This window comes from Choloepus didactylus, chromosome 8 (genome assembly GCF_015220235.1).
Source record: "Choloepus didactylus isolate mChoDid1 chromosome 8, mChoDid1.pri, whole genome shotgun sequence".
Taxonomy (NCBI): Eukaryota; Metazoa; Chordata; class Mammalia; order Pilosa; family Megalonychidae; genus Choloepus; species Choloepus didactylus.
Genome location: NC_051314.1, coordinates 97,017,419 through 97,035,895, shown reverse-complemented (window position 1 = coordinate 97,035,895; position 18,477 = coordinate 97,017,419). Strand labels below are relative to the sequence as shown.

At 34.8% G+C, this 18,477-nt stretch overlaps 1 protein-coding gene across 1 annotated transcript in view; it reads right to left on the bottom strand.

Moving 5' to 3' along the window:
• Positions 1 to 18,477, bottom strand: part of SLC2A13 (solute carrier family 2 member 13) — a 388,263-nt gene that overhangs the window by 191,477 nt on the left and 178,309 nt on the right. The window contains exon 4 of the mRNA XM_037846603.1: positions 8,982 to 9,090. Within this exon, the coding sequence (XP_037702531.1) occupies positions 8,982 to 9,090 (109 nt within the window). The remainder of the gene's footprint in view (positions 1 to 8,981; positions 9,091 to 18,477) is intronic.

Here is an 18,477-nt window from a genome sequence, read left to right as displayed (position 1 = left end):
AGATGGATTTTGGAGGAAACAGATATATCCAAAGTTATAATAAAGCATAACTGTTATAACAGAAATCTGCTCAGAGCACTACAGGAGGCCAGAGGAGAAGCATCTAAATTCGGCCCTGGGTTCAGGGGGATGACATGTGGCCTGAGTTTGGAGATCCTGTAGGATCCTGTAGGATACCCTGGGTATTCAGCCAGAAAGAATGGCATGTGTGAAGGCGCTGAAGCTTGGATTAGCTTTAATCATCAGAACTGACAGAGGTGCCAAACAGCAGGAGGCAGAGCATGTGGCAGCCCAAAGATGAACAAGTCAGGCCATGAAGGGTTCCAGACTTCAAACTCTGCTGAAAGCTGTAGGAGCCATTAAATGATTTTGCTACATACATGAATGGTACTAAGTTCATATCCACAATCTTTAAACTCATTTTCTACATATTTGAAGGCACAGGGTTTTTGAAAGAAACTCTTGATTCCCTGCACCATATGCCATTAGCCCATCTCTGAATCCACTTGCAGCTACTGTGGAAACTTCCCACAGAATCTGACAGTTTTCGAGAAGTTTTAGAACATCACCTCCCTGTGTCTCTCCACTTCTCCATCTGAGAGCCCTGGCACCACGGGGCATTGCTTAGGAAAGCCTGGAAGGGCTGGCATTTGACACTCCACAGGGCAGCCCTCACACTGAGAGAATGGAGATGGTGGATCAATACCTCTGCAATAATTCTGAGGCACATCCCACACTATCCCTCAAAGTGGACTCAGCAGGATTGAGCTCCAGTTGCTTACTGTGATGACCTTCTTATCAATGCATCTTTACTCCCTTTTTTCCATTCCCTGTCTCACTTTCTCCACTCCCTCACACTCCTGCTTCTTGGTATCACCCCCCAAAAATCATCTCATCCAAGTCTGTGTCTTAGGGTCTGCTTTTGAGGGAAGTAAAAGTAAGAAAGGTATGTGACATATACATGGGGAAATGGAAAGTGATTAGGAACATTTGGACAGTTGCACCATAACACCTTCCTGTTCAGAACTTCATCTGATGAGAACGTTTTGTTCTGTATGCAGAATAGGAACCTATCTCCCACCAGAAAAAGCTTTAGACTTTAGAGGTAGAAATCACATCCTTTCCCTTGCACTTCCATGTACACACTGGCGCTGAGAGGCCAATGAGGTATCAGGGCTTGAGCCTATCCTTGCAACATTATGGGAGCCAAGGATAGCTCTCTCACATCAGGTTATAGGTCTGCCACACTATCTTGGGATAAAGAGGTATTATCAACCATAAGCAAGATTCTACTTCAAAGATATGCTCAGGAAATAACAAAGCAGTCTTACTATATAAGAAGATAAGCATCTAGGACAATTAGTACACAGTAAGCATTTAATAAGTTGTCCAAAAATGACACTGAAGAAAATATTTCTCTTTTTAGAGCAAAATTGTCCTCTTTTTATTCAAGAAAGGTTTAAAGTATTGCTGTTTTAAACACTACTGTTTTAGCTTCCATTTCTACCTGAAACCCGATTTTTCTTCATTCCTATGTGCATTAAAAGTCCATCTACTTCACTTTACAGGTAACAGACTGAAGGCAATTAATTGGCATACTCAAAGTCCCATGGTGACTGTCGATAACCCCTTTCAATACGAACAAGTTAGGGTTCTCACAGCCTAGACACTCCTAAAGAGGGAGAAAGAAATTAAGTGAGAGGAAGGGGTAGTAACAAACAAGATAAGATTTAAGAAAGGTCTATGAATACAGAAACTTTATATAAATACATATATATTTTTAGATGCTGGGGTGTTGGAATAGCTGGAAGGAGGTAAATGACTTGGTGGAACTGTACCTTATAACATCCTTTGAAATTCACTATACAGCTACTCATTGGATTGTGCTTTGAAACTCTTCACCTTTCTGTACAAACCTTGTATTACATAATAAGGAAAGAACTGAGACTGTGGAACTGGAACCCATAAAAATTTTTGAAATAATCTATATAACTGCTTGTTGAGCTGTACATTGAAAGTTAACACCTGTCTGTATGTATGTTGTGTTTTACAATAATGGAAGCAGCTCAAGTTGTGGAAGAGTGACCCATGACATTCTTTGAAGTTTGCTCTCTAACTACTTGTTAAATCATACCTTGAAAGTTAGCACTGTTATGTATATATGCTGAAGTTCACAATAAAAAAATGCATTGAGAAAAAAAAAAAGTCCTATGGTGGAGACAGACCTTGAAACTAATACTCCTGATTTCCTGGGTCAATATTCTTCCCATCACATAACGCTCATCTTTCAAAAGAGTGCATCATGCATTCTAATATTTTTCCATCTAGTTCCTAACTTTTGTCCAAAAAACACAAATGACTACAAATACACCCATCTTGAAATATTTCAATGAGATGGGCATATTATTCTTTCAATAGATTTTCAAATTTAATGATTAGAGTCCTACTGAGGAGGCAGAGCAGGTGCTTTGGTTCATTGATCCTGCCTTTTGGGGATCACAGAGAGAGCAACATCTCATTTCTGATTCAGATTTACAACCTGAGAACATATAAATTCTTATTCTTTTCTTTCTTATTTCTGGTCACCTTTGTTTTTTTCTACATTTACATACCATCTGGCCAAGCCTACTTGTGTTATTTCCTGAGTGCATGGTAATTTTATACTAGGAGACTTTGTTGAGGATAAAATATGAGAATGGAACAGACCCAGAAATACTGCACTTACAAAACGAAATTAATTAAATATGATTAACAAACATAAATGACTCATTCAGTCATTAGGCTGGCTGTTTGGGAACTCTAGATCAGGGACTTAACTCAGTATCAGAAGATTTAAAAATTTAATGGTTCTTCAGATGGATGCCATTTTATCAGCATGCAAAGAGCAATTTTAGATTTTATCCCCACAAAGTACTGAATTCCACTAACTGCAACTCACCTTACCTCACCCCAAAACAAACTTACAACAGCCAGTTCTGGACATTCCAGGTATTCTAAGATTAAAGGCAGCCCATGTAGTCTAGAGTTAGAAAATCAGGGCTCCAGCCTCAGCTTTAAAACTTATTAGCTTTGTGACTGTGGAGAGGTCATTTAAACACACTAAGCCTGAGCTACCTTAGCTAGAGAACAGAAAAAAGAATTGCCCTGCCTACTTGACAGGATTTTTATAAATATCAAGATAGATAATATCTATGAAAACATGATATATGTAAAGCAGTAAAATATTTGTTACTATCAGGCAAATAATAATAATACCATAAGAGAGGCTCAAAGCAGTATTGTCCTAATGTTTACTTTTTCTGTCAATATTTACTGAATTTTACTAAACAGCTAGAGTAGTGCTTCGTATTTAATGCTCAGTAAATGCAAGCTACTAACATTATTATTATTAGGGCATGTTTTCTAAAGGCTGTCATTGTGTCTTACACATACATTGGAAGAAGTGATCTCCTAGGGATTGAGGTAAAGTGGTTATGGAGGCAAGTATGATCTGCTCATTCAATACAAATGCCTATTCCCCAACCCTACTCTCAGTTAGCAAGAAAAGGAAGAGATGGAGCTGGGGGCATCATCTGGAAAGAAGAAAAATTATAAAAGTAAAGGATTGGTACAGAGTGTCCAAAAAAAAAAAAAAATTCATTCCTAACTATGCTCTTTACATGAAGCTGACTCAAAAGACTTAAAATTCTTGATTTCCTTCTCCTCTTTACTATTGATTTCCTGTGTAACCTTAAAGTGAGTTAGCTATTTAATCACTTGATATTCCCCGGTAAAAATCTGATATATCAGATAAAAATATGATTGACTGATTACCTGTTTATCAGAACACATTAACATATCTTATTGTAAGTTCCTCAAAAGATACAGAATGTTATCAAACCCAGATAAAACCTGGTGTTTTATATTTATTTACATATCTACCTATCTACACATACACATGCACACATGTGTGCTCACATTTTTGCATAAGAATGTGGGAAGGGTCCATTTATTGACAGTGATTAAATAAAATTTCTTACATGGAAAATTGTTGCTATTATAACTAAGGCCTAGAATAGATCATGAAGAGAATTTTCTCTACATTAATCATCATCATCCTTATTCCATCACTCATCTCCCTTTTATTTTGGTGGCTTGATCTGACACAGGTAGAAATATTTTCTTGGACTTTGAGATAAAGTGCAATAGATCTAACATTTTTATATCACGAAAGCTAGTATACATTTGCTTTGTTCTTTCTCTCCTATGAAGAGAGGAGAATGATCTATTCAGCTGTATGCTTGAAATTATTAAGTGATTAACATCATATTAAAATATTGCCTTTTCCAAAGGTTAAAAGTAGTGTCAGAAGCATGTGCTGATTTTAAGAACTTAAAGTCCTTTATTCAATAGAGTAGAGGATAAGGTATGGGTTAGAACATAAAGAATCATGAGTTATCACACAAATAGAAGACACTAACACCAAAATATATATATATACACATACACAGACAGTAGAGGAAGAGAAAATTAAATATTCCAAGAAGAAAATCCATTTCCTTGTCTGAGATACAATATTAAGTAGGTCAAGGGTGCAGAAATAAAGGATCCTACTAGGGAGAATAGAGAAAACCAAACAAGGTAAGATTCTAAAATGTAACTGTGAGGATGATTTATCTTTCAATATTTTTCCATATGAGCCTTCTGTGAATTTTTCTGGGTGAGAAGTAGAATTCAAAATACCTCATATTTCAGGTTCACACAGACACTGGGTTGAAAGATGGAATTTTAAAAAACATATTTCAACTTCCACACATTATTAGGTTTGGGTTTTGAATATAGGCAAGATCTGCCTACTTATTTCCCACTTAAAAGGGAAGAAGTTGGAAAGAAAAATTAAAATTTTATAGAGTTCTACATAATGAAATGTCCATAAAAACACAACTCTGAATTAACAAAAAAAATATTTTTTAAATATTAAATTTAATCTTTTCTACTAAAAAACACAAAAAGAAATTATTAGACTCTAAGGGATTATTTTAAATTAGAGGACACAAAATCTATGACAGGAATTACTGGAACTTAAGACAAATGGAAAAAGACATAAATGCATATTGATATATATATATACATATACATATATGCATATACAAATAAATATATATGATACATACGAATACAGGGAGTAGAAGAAAACATATTACTTGAGTGTCACGGATCAATTTTCATTTTCTATCCAGATAATGAATATTAGTGCAATCCATCATGACACCAATTTACACTAAGTTTTATGGACTTAAAATATGAATGTCTGAAATTATGAACTGTGAATAAAGTTACTTAGTGTAATCATATTATTTGTCTAACCCTATTAACTTCTAGACATTAATACATCATATTAACATTTTCAGGGATTTGGTTAGCTGTTTTGCAGCATGTAGAGACATATTTTACATGCTTAACCTCATTTACTTTATGTTATTCTTCCTCCTTTCCTAGATTAATACATATCCATAAGCAAATGGACAATACTACCTGCCTCAAGTACAGCTTGTGGTAAGCAGAGCTCATTAATGAGGCTACTTATTCTCATCACTTGATCTCACTGGGCAAAGATTGAGGATTTGGAGAAATGAATAGTTTACTAAAAGCAATCAGCACCTTTTACATAGATATCACAAATGCATTGTAGCAGTCATTTTAACTAGGAATATACTGGCATCAGCTACTACCTATCAACTAGAATTGGCTCTGTTTGTGGTCCCTGTTTTAAAGGAACACAAAGAAGTACAAAAAGTCTTCGTTCTCTGTTGAATGCTTAGAAAACTTTTAAACTTGTCAAAACTAAATGCTATGGAAAAGGAAGAAAAATTTCTCAAAAATTTAACGTTCAGTTGAAAAACAGAAAATTTACACAGAATAAATACTGCATTGCATTATTGAAAGCTTGATGCTAGTCTTGTGGTAATACCACACAATAGTGCACAGAGGAAGGTGGACATATCTCCAAATACAATCAAGACGTGCCACATCGAGAAAACAGATGCTGGAGACTATACCTACACCCAAGATTTAACAGTGAGGAAAAAAATATATTGACTGCCAGAGGAAAGGGGACAGGACAAAAGATTAAAAATGTAGCCTAGGATGTTACAGTCTGATGGGGGCTACGATTCAAATCAAATTTACAAAGGGTGTGGATGTATTTAAAGTGGAATTCCTTTTTTTATTATTATTTTTTCCCCAAGCAAACACCTTCTAAAATGGAATTTAACAAATCTCGATTTTTCTAGAATAAAGGGACATACCAGGTTAGGATTAAATTATTTTATGAAATACATTCAAACTTACAGAAATAAAGATAAATTAATGGAGAAGAAGAGAAGGTCTGAAAAAATAGGCTCAACTATCTATAAGAATTTAGTTTCTGGTAAAGATGGCATGTTATATGTATAGGAAAATGTTTGCATATTGAATAAATGGTACTACGAAAACTTGAGAGGAAAAATGAGTCAGATTTCTCATGCTGATCACTGAAATGTACTTCAGATAGATTAAATAAAAATTAAGTTTAGAGCATATAGGAAAAACACAAAGAAATAGTTACGTGATCTCAAGGTAGGATGTTCTGAGAATTACACCAAAGGGAGAAACCAAATAGGAAAAGATTCATACAACAATGAAAACCCTTACGGGCAAACATTCACCCTAAATAAAAGTTATGAAACCAAGAAAAATTAAGGAAAAATAAAACTACATAATGAAACCACATAAAAGGGGGTGATGGAACCGGACTTGGGAAATGCCATATTCCAGAACTGGAACAGAAAGTTATTAGGATTTATTTATATTCTCTCCTCGTTCTCTTCTGTGTATTTGCTTTATTCTCTCAGTCTTTTCCAGTCCTAACATGACTGATACAGCTGACATGGCTTCAGGGATTTTTGGTTTTGTTTGTTTACTTTTGGGTTGTTGTGTTTAAAATCTCAGAGAGCCATGATTGTCCCAAAATAGGTTACTGGACCACCACTTAAGCCTGTGCACCGTGCAGTGAGGTGAGATTCCACGACCAGCCCAGCCTGGACTCCATCAGGTCCTGGCAATCTGCCATCGAAACCTCACAAACCAGACTCGGGAGACTGAATGCTGGGATTCCTCTAAGACTTTGGGCAAGTGTCTACCTCAAGACGCTATGAGGATTAAATGAGTTTGTAAAGCACTTAGAAGAGTATCTGAACACAACATTGTTACACTGGCATTTGTTTAACTTAATACTTCTAGGGGCAGACCAACAGTAAAGCAAGATATCTTAACCCATACATCTCTGCAGAGCAGTTAATAGAGACCCGATACTATCTAGATCCTTTCTATTCCCACCCAACTAAAAATTGGCAATTATTAGTCAATTTCACTTTCCTTTTTCTTTAAAAATGAGGAAATAAGTTCTACCTTTATATTTCCATAAACATCGATACCAAAGTACAAATACATCAAAATATGTGTGCACAATAGTCACAACATTGAGCACATAGCTTGGGAAGAGTGTCTACTCAATAAATATTGACTATGTGGGTCAACACATTTATGGCAATGTGTAGCTTCCACTGCAGAAGCTACCAAAGATTAGGATCCATGTCAATATTTTTTGGGGTGTTTTTGTCTTAATTCTACAAACAGTAAGGTCAATTACTTTTGAGCTGAGATGGTTCTGAGTGTTCTTGCCTCTGAAGCTAGGTAGAGAGCATATGCCCAACAGGAGAGGATTAAAGAGCTGGTAAAACAGAAAGACAAGGTCTTTACTCACATGCGCTTTCAAAGAGTTTCGAGGAATTAAATTTAAGCATTAAAGACCTAGGGCAAAGGAGTATTTTTTTTTTGTACCATGTAATTTTTCACCGTATCTATTCCTTTTACAATGATCACTTACTTATGGGTGATTGGGCCCTTATTGCTATTTTTTAAAATTATTTTAACTAACTCTTTTCAAATTATCACTAAATAATTTGTTTCATATCTCAAGTAATTTTTGAAGGAAAACAGAGAGTCCCAAATACAAATGGATTAACAGGTAAAATTTAATTTTTACATAAGTTATAACTTTCTATTAAATAATTTTAATAGAGGAAAAAGAATTTGTAAGATTTAGCAGCTTTTCATCCAACAACCAATTTCCCAGGAAAAGTCATGACTTTTCCCTAATCTGCATTCTATTATCTATGCTTTTAAAGTATACTCTGTGGAGACCCAGGAGCTGTCCTGAATAGCCCCTATTACAATTTGAAATTATAGATTTAATTGTGAATTCATTTAATTGTGTTTCCTCCACCAGCCTATATTATTCTGTGAGGTCAGGGACCATGTCTACATTATTCCAAACTGTGTATCCAATGCAAAACAGGCTCAAAAATGGGTTTAAGGTTGAATGATTGCAATGAGGTAGAGCCCCTACAATTCACACTGCCCCACTTCAACATACAACTCAATTACTTCTAAAAGCTAGTAAAGAAGGAACTTTTCAATCTCCACACCTCTCCCTACTCCATCTCCTCCTTTCCTCTCTGCTCTGGTTATAAAAGCCATACGTCTACTAAAGTCCTTATCACACTGCACAGTAACTGACTGTCCTCAAAGGAAATAAACTGGTTATTTGTGTACTCAGAAACTCAAACCACGCTAGTTGATTGCCTTTTGTTATAATTTCTAGCCAGCATCAAGAGATGGGCTTATGAAAATGACACATTAGCTTAGAATATAAGGAAGGACTGGGTGACATAAAAGAGAAACTGTATAAAGTCAGATAAAGCCAATAATTACAACAAACAAATGAATCAATACTTTCTGGTTATAAATCGGTAGGATTACAAAGGTCTTAGGAGTTGGAATCTCCCCAAGAAGAATCCAACACAATTAATCATAACAAATCACCAAAAGTCCTATTCTCTTTTCATGTAAAACAATCTCTTCACAATCTTTTCAGTAAAAAACCAGAAAGAAATACATACATGATGGTGTTAATGCCTGAGAGTTGTTGGAACATTTGCAGACCACAACCCACAATTAAAGCTCGGCGAGTTGGGGGATAGCTCAGCATTCTGCAGATCACAGGTCCAGCTTTTTAAAAGAAGAAAGAAAGAAAAAAGGACAAATCTATTATTTTTAGCTTACATAGTACTTATTTCCATTTGTGTAAATCTCTTGTGAAATCAACGTGACTGGGCATTTTAAAATAGAGCAAATATACTTTTACAAAATCTAGGTACAATGTATTTTTCTATAAAAAAAATACAAACAGTGTCTTCTTATGAGGTAAAACTGTAAAAGCAACAAGAGAGAATTCAAGCTGAAGCAATTTATGGGCATTAACGTAAGATACCTATGTAACCGTAAATATCAGAAACTATTCTTTCTTAAACCCCTAAGAGCTGTATTTATTAACCACTCTCTGTTCTTCCACTTCCTTGGAAATAAATTAGTATTTAAAATTCATTTCACATGGGACTACTTACAAAGTTAATGGGAAAATTATTTTGGTCAATCAAAAAAATAGTACTCTTTAAAAATAACTAAATTAAGGAATAAAATTTATTCTAGTCTATTTGACTAAATTTAAGGAATTCTGACATGAGATCAGACTTGGTGTGGATACAATAAATAAAACAGATAACATTCTAGATTAACAATATATAATTTACTATTTTTAATTTTTTGAATACTGTTAATAAAAATTACCAAAGATAATTTATAAAAAAAAAAAGCACTGATGTATATTGTATGTCAGTGTATATACAGCTGTTTTTAAACACTGAATAGTTTCCTAAGAGGCATTCAACGATCATTTCAAAAAATAAAAGGGTCATTCAAAATGGCATAGGCACCTTGGTTTCAATGTCAAAACTCTCAACCAAAAATCTACATCTGGACCACTGAGGCCTTACGTAAGGTGATTAACATTATTGAAGCCTATTGTTTGGGGATAGTTATTAAAAGTGCCCCTTCTACTTTCAGAAATACCTCAATTTGGATGATAAATTATAATGTCACCCTCCACTTAAGAGACCTTCTACAGGCATCTTTACGGACCCAGAATTGATTCCCAGGACTTATGGCATTCCTGTTGTCAGAAGAGACAGCAGCCGTTTTTCCTGGAGGCCATGTTTTGTTAGCGAACCCAAAAAATAGAGTCAAGTAAGTTAAAAACCAAAGACATTTCATTTCTTTGGGAATCTGGAAATCTAATACTCCGGTTCAAGAAAATGGAATAGGATAAGCTATGTTTCAGCAATAAAAGTTAATATGGTGTGGCAAGCTAGGGTATTAATTAGAACTGAACATAATAGGGGTGAAGATATTCTCTCTCCAGGGTTATCATTACAATCACATGAAGATTTGATTTACTGCAAATGATCTGTACCTGCCTAAATGGCAAGATAGACACAGATAAACAGAAGTGAGGATAGCCACTTAAAAGTGAAACAAAGTGACAACCCATTTAGAATGCAAGCTGAGAGTAATATAAATGTCAAACTGCCTTAGATTTAAGCAAAGCATTATTAATATCTAATCTATTTAAAAGGTTGTGGGGAAAATAGGTAGATTTTGAGAGCTTTACTGTAAACATTAAAATATATCTGGATTGCACCTGAGTCAGGTTTACCTGCCAATAGGTATCTACAAATGAGTCACAAAATAATCATTTAAGCATCTACCTTTTTCCATAAATCAAACTTTTTCAACTAAAAGAGATTATTATTTACCCTATGAAATTTTAAATTTTACCCAATTTACATAGCATGGATAGTTTAAAAATAAAAACAAAACAAACAAAATCCCTTTCTAAGCTTTTATAAACATTTACAGATTAGAAACTGGCCTTTCCTCCTGCAGGGAATCTATTACAATCTTTAGACAGCCGTTTCTACTTTTCCTATTAAATGGTTTCATGATTTGATAGACAGATTAGGTAATGTTGAGAGCAGATAAATAAAAGGAAAATTATAACAGATTAGGATTAAAGTTTGACTTGCCTAAATATCAAGAGATAAGCAATCACATAAATATCACATACATATTTTCAAGTTTTTTTAAATCTGGATTTCTCTTGGTTTGATCTCCTGTTGAAAATATATAATGGTAGGTTCCTTTATTAGACTGGACTTTTTTTTTTTTTTTTCCTAAGGACAAGCATTAGTGGCAGCAGCTGCACATATGATTATCCATAAACAAAATTAAAGAATTTCCTTTCATTAAAATCATAAACCTAGGCTTTACTAAGCAGCAAAACTTACTTAACAAATGAAAAGCATCATTAATCTTTATATCAAAGAAGCTACGAAGCAGAAGAAAAATATCAAATATATTAACTGGCAGAATGTACATAAGTGAAAATTTTAAATGTCATACTCAACTTGTTACATTTTAAAAATATTGTGTATATAAGGTTTCACATTGTCTTTATGCAACAGCTTTATTTTTACTTTATCAAAAAATTAAAAAAAAATACAAACAAAAAAAAGGATTAAGGAAAACAAATAACCTAATGTCTTTTAAACACGTCTCTTTGAAACACAAAAATTCCCACACAATAAAAACTAAAACCTCTGTACAACAAAAGTAGATCAGAAAGAGGAGCCTTTCTCACACCCTACAGGCCTTCAGGAACACAGGATGGATGCAGACCACAGTGGACATCAAAAGATCAATGATGGTGTCAAGGTCTTCTTTGTTTTTCCCACTAGCCAAGAATGCCTGATTCACACTGATAACTAGCTATTAACCAGCACATTTTTTGAGGGCAGTCATAATTTAATTCTAATTATTTCATCAATCACCAAGAGTATTAGGCATCTGCTCAAATCTTAAAGGAATTTCTAACATTTTAATAGCGTTCCATGCTTTATGAACCATTTTTCATCATCATAAGAGTTCTACAAAGTAAGGAAGAACTGGTGCTACTAGCCTCATCTTAGAAATGAGGAAGGTTAAGCACAAAAATATTAGTTAACTTTTTCAAGGTCACAAGCTAGTAAGTGTGTAGACTTGGGACTTAAGTTCAACTTCTTGTGCATGCCGTAACTGTCAAGACATTTTTATGTATTATTTTTAATGAACTGATTGTTCTTAGCATAAAAAGGCATCAACAATTTATGAATAGTATAAGCAACAAAACACAAAACTGAAACACTCAGAGCTGCTCTGTGATCCCATGACACCAGTCCCTCAATCTCTTCTATTTTGTCCACCCCAGGCCTGGTTTGATGGCCTCACCTGGCACCATCCCCAGCCTCGATTCCAGAGTTATTTGTTTCAAAGCATTTATTTCACTGTATCCCTTTCCCCACTCCTGCATCCAGGATGTTGAGCAATTGTTTGAGAGTAACTGGAAAAATGAGCCATTCTGGGTTCATGACAAATTCAGTGTCTATGAGTCAGGCCCTCCACGCAGGCAGGGATCCTTTCATTCATCTCTAACTGGCTTCCAATCACAGCCTCACAACATCCATTCCAAGGGGCCTCCTCCTTTGACTTCCATTGTTCTCTCCTGCTTTTTCTCCTGCCCCTCTTGCTGGGTTTGACCTAGACTACTTACCATATGTGAAGTGTCTTCCCGGAGCCTACTTTGTGCTAACTTCAGGAACATGATGAGACCCTACCCTTGAGGAACTCGTGATATTGGGGTGGCGGTAGGGGGAAGTCACATTCAGAAACAAAACAAGCTACTACACAATGATTTAAAGTGCTCTAACAGAGGTACGGGTAAAGCATTATGAGACTGAGGCACAGGGAAGGACCCAGAAAAGAGCATACCAGCTCTAGTGTATACAAAATGGAAATCAGTATTTCTTACCTGAAACTTGCTCTAATTTCTCAGTAACTAATTTCATAGTAACTAAGGATCAAAACTGTGGCATCTGAACATTCCGTCTTCCTACTCCCCATATCCATATTTCAGTTAAAACTAATATACACATGCCTTGTTTCTTTCTATAAAACATCACAAGGACTTCTGCTATTTTTGTACCTTAGCCCTCTCTGCCTCCCCACCTCTCCACTCATCAGCTGGTCTCTCACCCATCTCATAAGTGAGACAGTGCAAGGCAGGGGACAGTGCTCACACACACCAGTGGTGAATACCAGCTCCACAACTTTCCAGCTATGGGATTCTGAGTATGACTCAACCTCTCTAAGCCTCTCTCTCCTCTTCAGTAAAATGGGCAGAGTGATATTACAACCATTGAAAGGATTAGAGATGGTAAAGTTCCTGGCAAATATTAGGTATTCAGTAGTTAGTGGCAACTATCATTATTATCATTTAGACAAAACCTCATACAGTCTCCAAATCTTCAGTGTCTACCAGATCCAAGTCAGCCTCTCCAACCCTGACTACTAAAGCACAATACTCATCATTTCACTTACCTGCTCAAAACTTTCAGTAACAGCCCCATCAGGGTCTATTTTATGAAGGGCATACTCCTGTCCTGGCCTACCTTTCAAGATTCATTTCACACGACCTTCCCTTCCACTAGGCAACACTTCCACAATCTTTGAGAAATCTGTTTTACCCAAGGAAGCCCCATACATCTCCTTCTCTTTACTGATAATGTTTCTCCTGCCTGGGATTCCATCCTTCCAATATCTGTACGAACAGATACTTTCTATCCTGTAAGAGTCAACTTATAATCTACCTGTTCAATGAGGTCACCCCTCTTCCAAAGAAGATATTCTGATCTCTGAATCATGGTGTGGGTTTTATACGTCTCTCATGCTCTCACTGTTGGCTAATTTGTTTTGTGGATTATGGAACTGCCACGTCTTTCATACTAGATTATGACCTCTTGCAATGTGGAGTGTATGGTTCAGGTTTTGCCTCTTCATCCTCTTTATTACTTCCCTCGGTACTTAGCCCAGGGTCATGCAAATTGAAGACATTCAATAAATATGCACTTAATAAATATGAAGAAGAAAATAAGGAAAGAAGGGCAAGAGGGAGAAAGAAACAATAAGGCAAATAATGGTTATTGAGAACTCATGGCTAAAGCAATTTGAGTACATACCAAATCACTCAACAATGTTATGATTAATTATAAACAACCACCAAGATCTTGAGCACACCCATGCTGTTTTCCTCCTCAATATGCAGCAGATGATGTCTGTGATTACAAGCTTGGCACATGCTCTGTTTGGAAGAATGCACTGCTGCTACTGATAAATTCAACCCCATGCAGTTCAATCATTCCTTCACAGTCTGGCATTTATACCAATACATTCTGAAATCCTTCAAGGCAATCAATTTGCCAGGATGCTGTGATGTACCCGTTGTCTATAGATGCATGCTTGTGAGTTGGTGAAGGTACATTAGGGCCTGTGTGCAATGACTGTGTTAATCTAGTCATTATTATTCCAGAATGCTAAAGTAAAGACTTTTCTCAATTCATAAGGGCAGATGACACTAGGGCTTAATAGTACTAAAATACTGTTTTTCAAAAACTTTCTTTTGTTAACTATCAAAAACTATTTTTAAATTCTAAATTATTTCCTTTGTCAAAGACCTCTACATAAATGAAAATAGTCATAAAATGTATCTCCTGGCCCAGTAATTCTCAAATGAGATTTTAAAACATATTAACAGCATGGAAGTATGGTATATTCAGAAAAAAAAAAAAAAAAAGAATCACAGCTCTAGGAAACCTTTATTTAGCAGAGGCAGACATCTTTTTCTTAAACAAATAAGCAATTTCCTTAAACTATTCTGAAATTTATTCTAAATGTTCATTTATTAAATAATATTCTAAATGTTAATATTGTCTTTGGACAAAGCAATGAGGACAGTTACACTCAACCTGACAATCTTCTGGCAGTATTTTCACGGCAAGCTGTCATTCTTAGTGACATGATAAAAAATTTTCTTACCTCCTCATTTAATCAATAGATATTACAGTCCGAGAAATACGAATATGTTTGATTTAAAACTATGAATATGTTTGATTTACATCTGCTGAAGACTGTTCAGCCATAAACAGTGTTGGGAATATTACAAACAGGAAGGGTCTTAGAATCAGGGAATCCTGGGTTTAAATACAGATAGTCTATTTAGTAGCTGCGTGACCTTGGGTGGATTCCTTAACCTCTCTGAGCCTCAAGTGCCTGAAACAGTAAATCTGCATCAAAGATGTGTTTTATAATTCAAGGTGGTAAAACATGTAAACTATTTCCAAACATAACTCAAATAACGATGCATGATTTCATCTATCAACTCACTAGAATTTGCCACAAATGAAAACAATTTGAAAATTTTAAATTAAAAATCTCAATAAATTGCATAGTTTTTCTTCTATGCAAATAAATAGCCTTTACCTTTGAGATTCCACACAAAAAAAATTCAAATAGCTTCATTAATACAAAGGAGAATTTTGCCATAGTTGAATACAATTTGAAAGCTTTACATTAAAAATCCTCAGTAAATTACAAAGGTTTTTCTTCTATGTAAACAAACAGCCTTCAATTTTGAGATTCCAAAAAATAATTCAAATAGCCTCATAAACATAAAGAAATGGGCTCTAAACTTTAATAAATGATGGTTCTATCAAATTCAATGATATATATAAAAATATATACAACCACAGGTACATCAGAATTATTCCACTCCCTTTCCTCAGTTTAGGTCCTATGCAGACTCTCTAGAAATCAAGTATACCTATGTCCCTATCATATTTGAACATTCTGAAATATATTAAGTCATGCTTCTAAACAAGCACATGACCATTTGCTTAGTTAAAACAAAACAAAACAAAAAAACACTGATTCATACGCATATATAAATTTCTTATCTTTAGATTGAAATAGCCAACAAATAAGTATCATAGAGACTAAAGATGAAAACCTAACCATGATCCATGCATTTTCAACTGTTCTTTCTTGCTATATTTGGCTTTACATGTGCTAGAATATGTAAGAATTAAAGAATACCAAAATGAATATGAACAAAGATACCAAAGATAAAAATCATGCTGAACTAAATGTTCCATGATCTTACAGTGAGGCAGAACATCTAATACCACAACACCCCCACATGATTTGGGAAGCATGACTGCATAAACATACATGGTACCTTGAAAAATAACATCTTCAAGAAAGAGGCTGTGTTTTTCTTCACTTGATTCTCAGGAAATCATAGTTGAACTAGAAATGAAAATGAACCACATTTTTGAGGCTATAAATGTATTCTCTATTTTCAAAATAGTACTTGTCCTGCCCCAATTTTCTTTTACCACTCTTCTTCTACTTCCATTACACAAAAAAAGAAAGTAAAAGAAAAACATGTTCTCCTACAAATTAAAAATTTATCAGTGTTAGTTATTAAGTTCATAAATATGTTCTGTAAAAAGTTAGGGCTAGGTTTTCCAAAACGAAGTAGTAGTAGAGTATTGGTTTCATGGGAAGAGATGATTCAAAATCTGAATTTTCCAATACTTCTGTTTCTCACTTACAGAAGTTCAAGGTCTAAAATAAGTAAGCCATCTAAACATTTATGGCAAACTGTAAATGCTATTGAAATAAAAATAGGACAATAACTGTATCTTGCACTTCTTTAGCTATGCTAGGAAATGTGAGATAAAATGTGAGATAAAATGGTTTTTACTACACCATGAACACAACAGACAAAATCTACAATGGAGATCCATCAATGTGTTTGTTGACTATATGCATGAGGGTTGAGACTGGATCCTGGACGCCACAGGGTACATATTGGATTCTAGCACCTATTTTGTTTATAGCGGTAATCCAAAAAGACTCTATATCATAGTACATAAGTAAAACAAAGCTCCTCCCTTCCTACCATTAAGCTACACACTGGCTATCTTGACAAGTCAGCTCTAGCTACCAAAGCCATGAGTGGCTTCTGAGCTTGCTTTGTGTAAAGTAAAGCATACCAGTCACCCTGCAAACTCTTTAAGAAACTGTAGATCAAAACCTGGATTTCTATTGAAAGAACTTTATTAGATGTGCTATTTAGTTTTCCTACCTTAATTTACAAAATTTTAGAAGAAAACAATCACCAATAAAATACTCAGATAAAAATGCCAAATATAGTAATTATGATTCCTAGACCAAATAGAAATTAAATAACAGGAAGACCAGTTAACTAGCATATACACAGCTCATGTATCCCAAAACGATGTGTTAAGAAAACCATAATACCACACTACCACCTTTAATTTCCTTTTTCCCAAATCATTTTGTGCCTAAAGCAATCAGTTAACTGAACAGAATGTATGGTGGGTGACCAAAACTGTCTTAAAAAAAAACGGTTGATGAGGAAAACTTGAGGGCACTATATTGAGTGAAATAAGTCAGACACATAAGGACAAATACAGTATGGTCTCAATGATGGACTAATTATAATACATAAGCTCACAGACATGAAATATAAGTTACCAGGATATAGAACAAGGCTAAAGAATGGAGAAGGGTTGCTTATTACGAGCAGAATGTTTAACTAAGTTATACTTAAGCGTTTGAAAATGGACAGAGGTGACACACGTTACTGTGAGAATAACTAACAATGCTGAATGGTGTGTGAATGTGATGGAAAGGGGAAGTTTCGAGTCGCATATATCACCAGAAGAAAAGTTGGAGGCTAAAATATGGGTCTGTATAAAACAGTGAATCTTGTGATGGACAATGCCAGTGATTAACTGTACAAATATTATAAATCTTTTTCATGAACTAGAACAAATGTATGACACTGTAACTAGAAGTTAATAATAGATGGTTATATAGGAAAAAATTATACCTATTGCAAACTATATACTACACTTAGTAGTATTTTAACATTCTTTCATCAACAGTAACAAATGTACTACACCAATACTATGAGTCAGTAATGGAGGAGGGGTGTGGGGTATGGGAGGATTTGAGTTTTCTTTTTTTTGTCTTTATTTCTTTTCTGGAGTAATGAAAATGTCCTAAAAATTGAAAAAAAAAAATAATTGTGGTGATGGATGCACAGCTGTATGATGATGGTACTGTGAGCATCTGCGTACTTTGGATCTTTGGATAAGTGTATGGTATGTGAACAATCTCAGTAAAATTAAATTAAAAAAATAAATATCCAAAAATTTCTACTTTTATTTCCAGTTACATACACTAGTGATGGGCTCAGCTTTAAGGATGTGATTTAGATTTACTCATGTATTATAAAGATGAGTTCAGAAATCTCAATGTCCCTTTATGGCAGAGTACAACTTTCAGAGTTCTTGGCCTCTGAGAATGATTTTCTTCAGGATTACAATTTTATTTGAAGATAAACCTATGATATAGCACTACATTGGAAACACAATTCATCACTGAACAAAATCCAATTTACTACTAAATCAAAAGGGAAGCAAAGGAAAACTAAAGTACTCAAAGAACATTTTGGAGTGATACGTATTTTATTTATTAGTATCAGGCAAAGGGCATACCTCTGAGTGCCCATATTTAAACAAAACTTAGATGTGA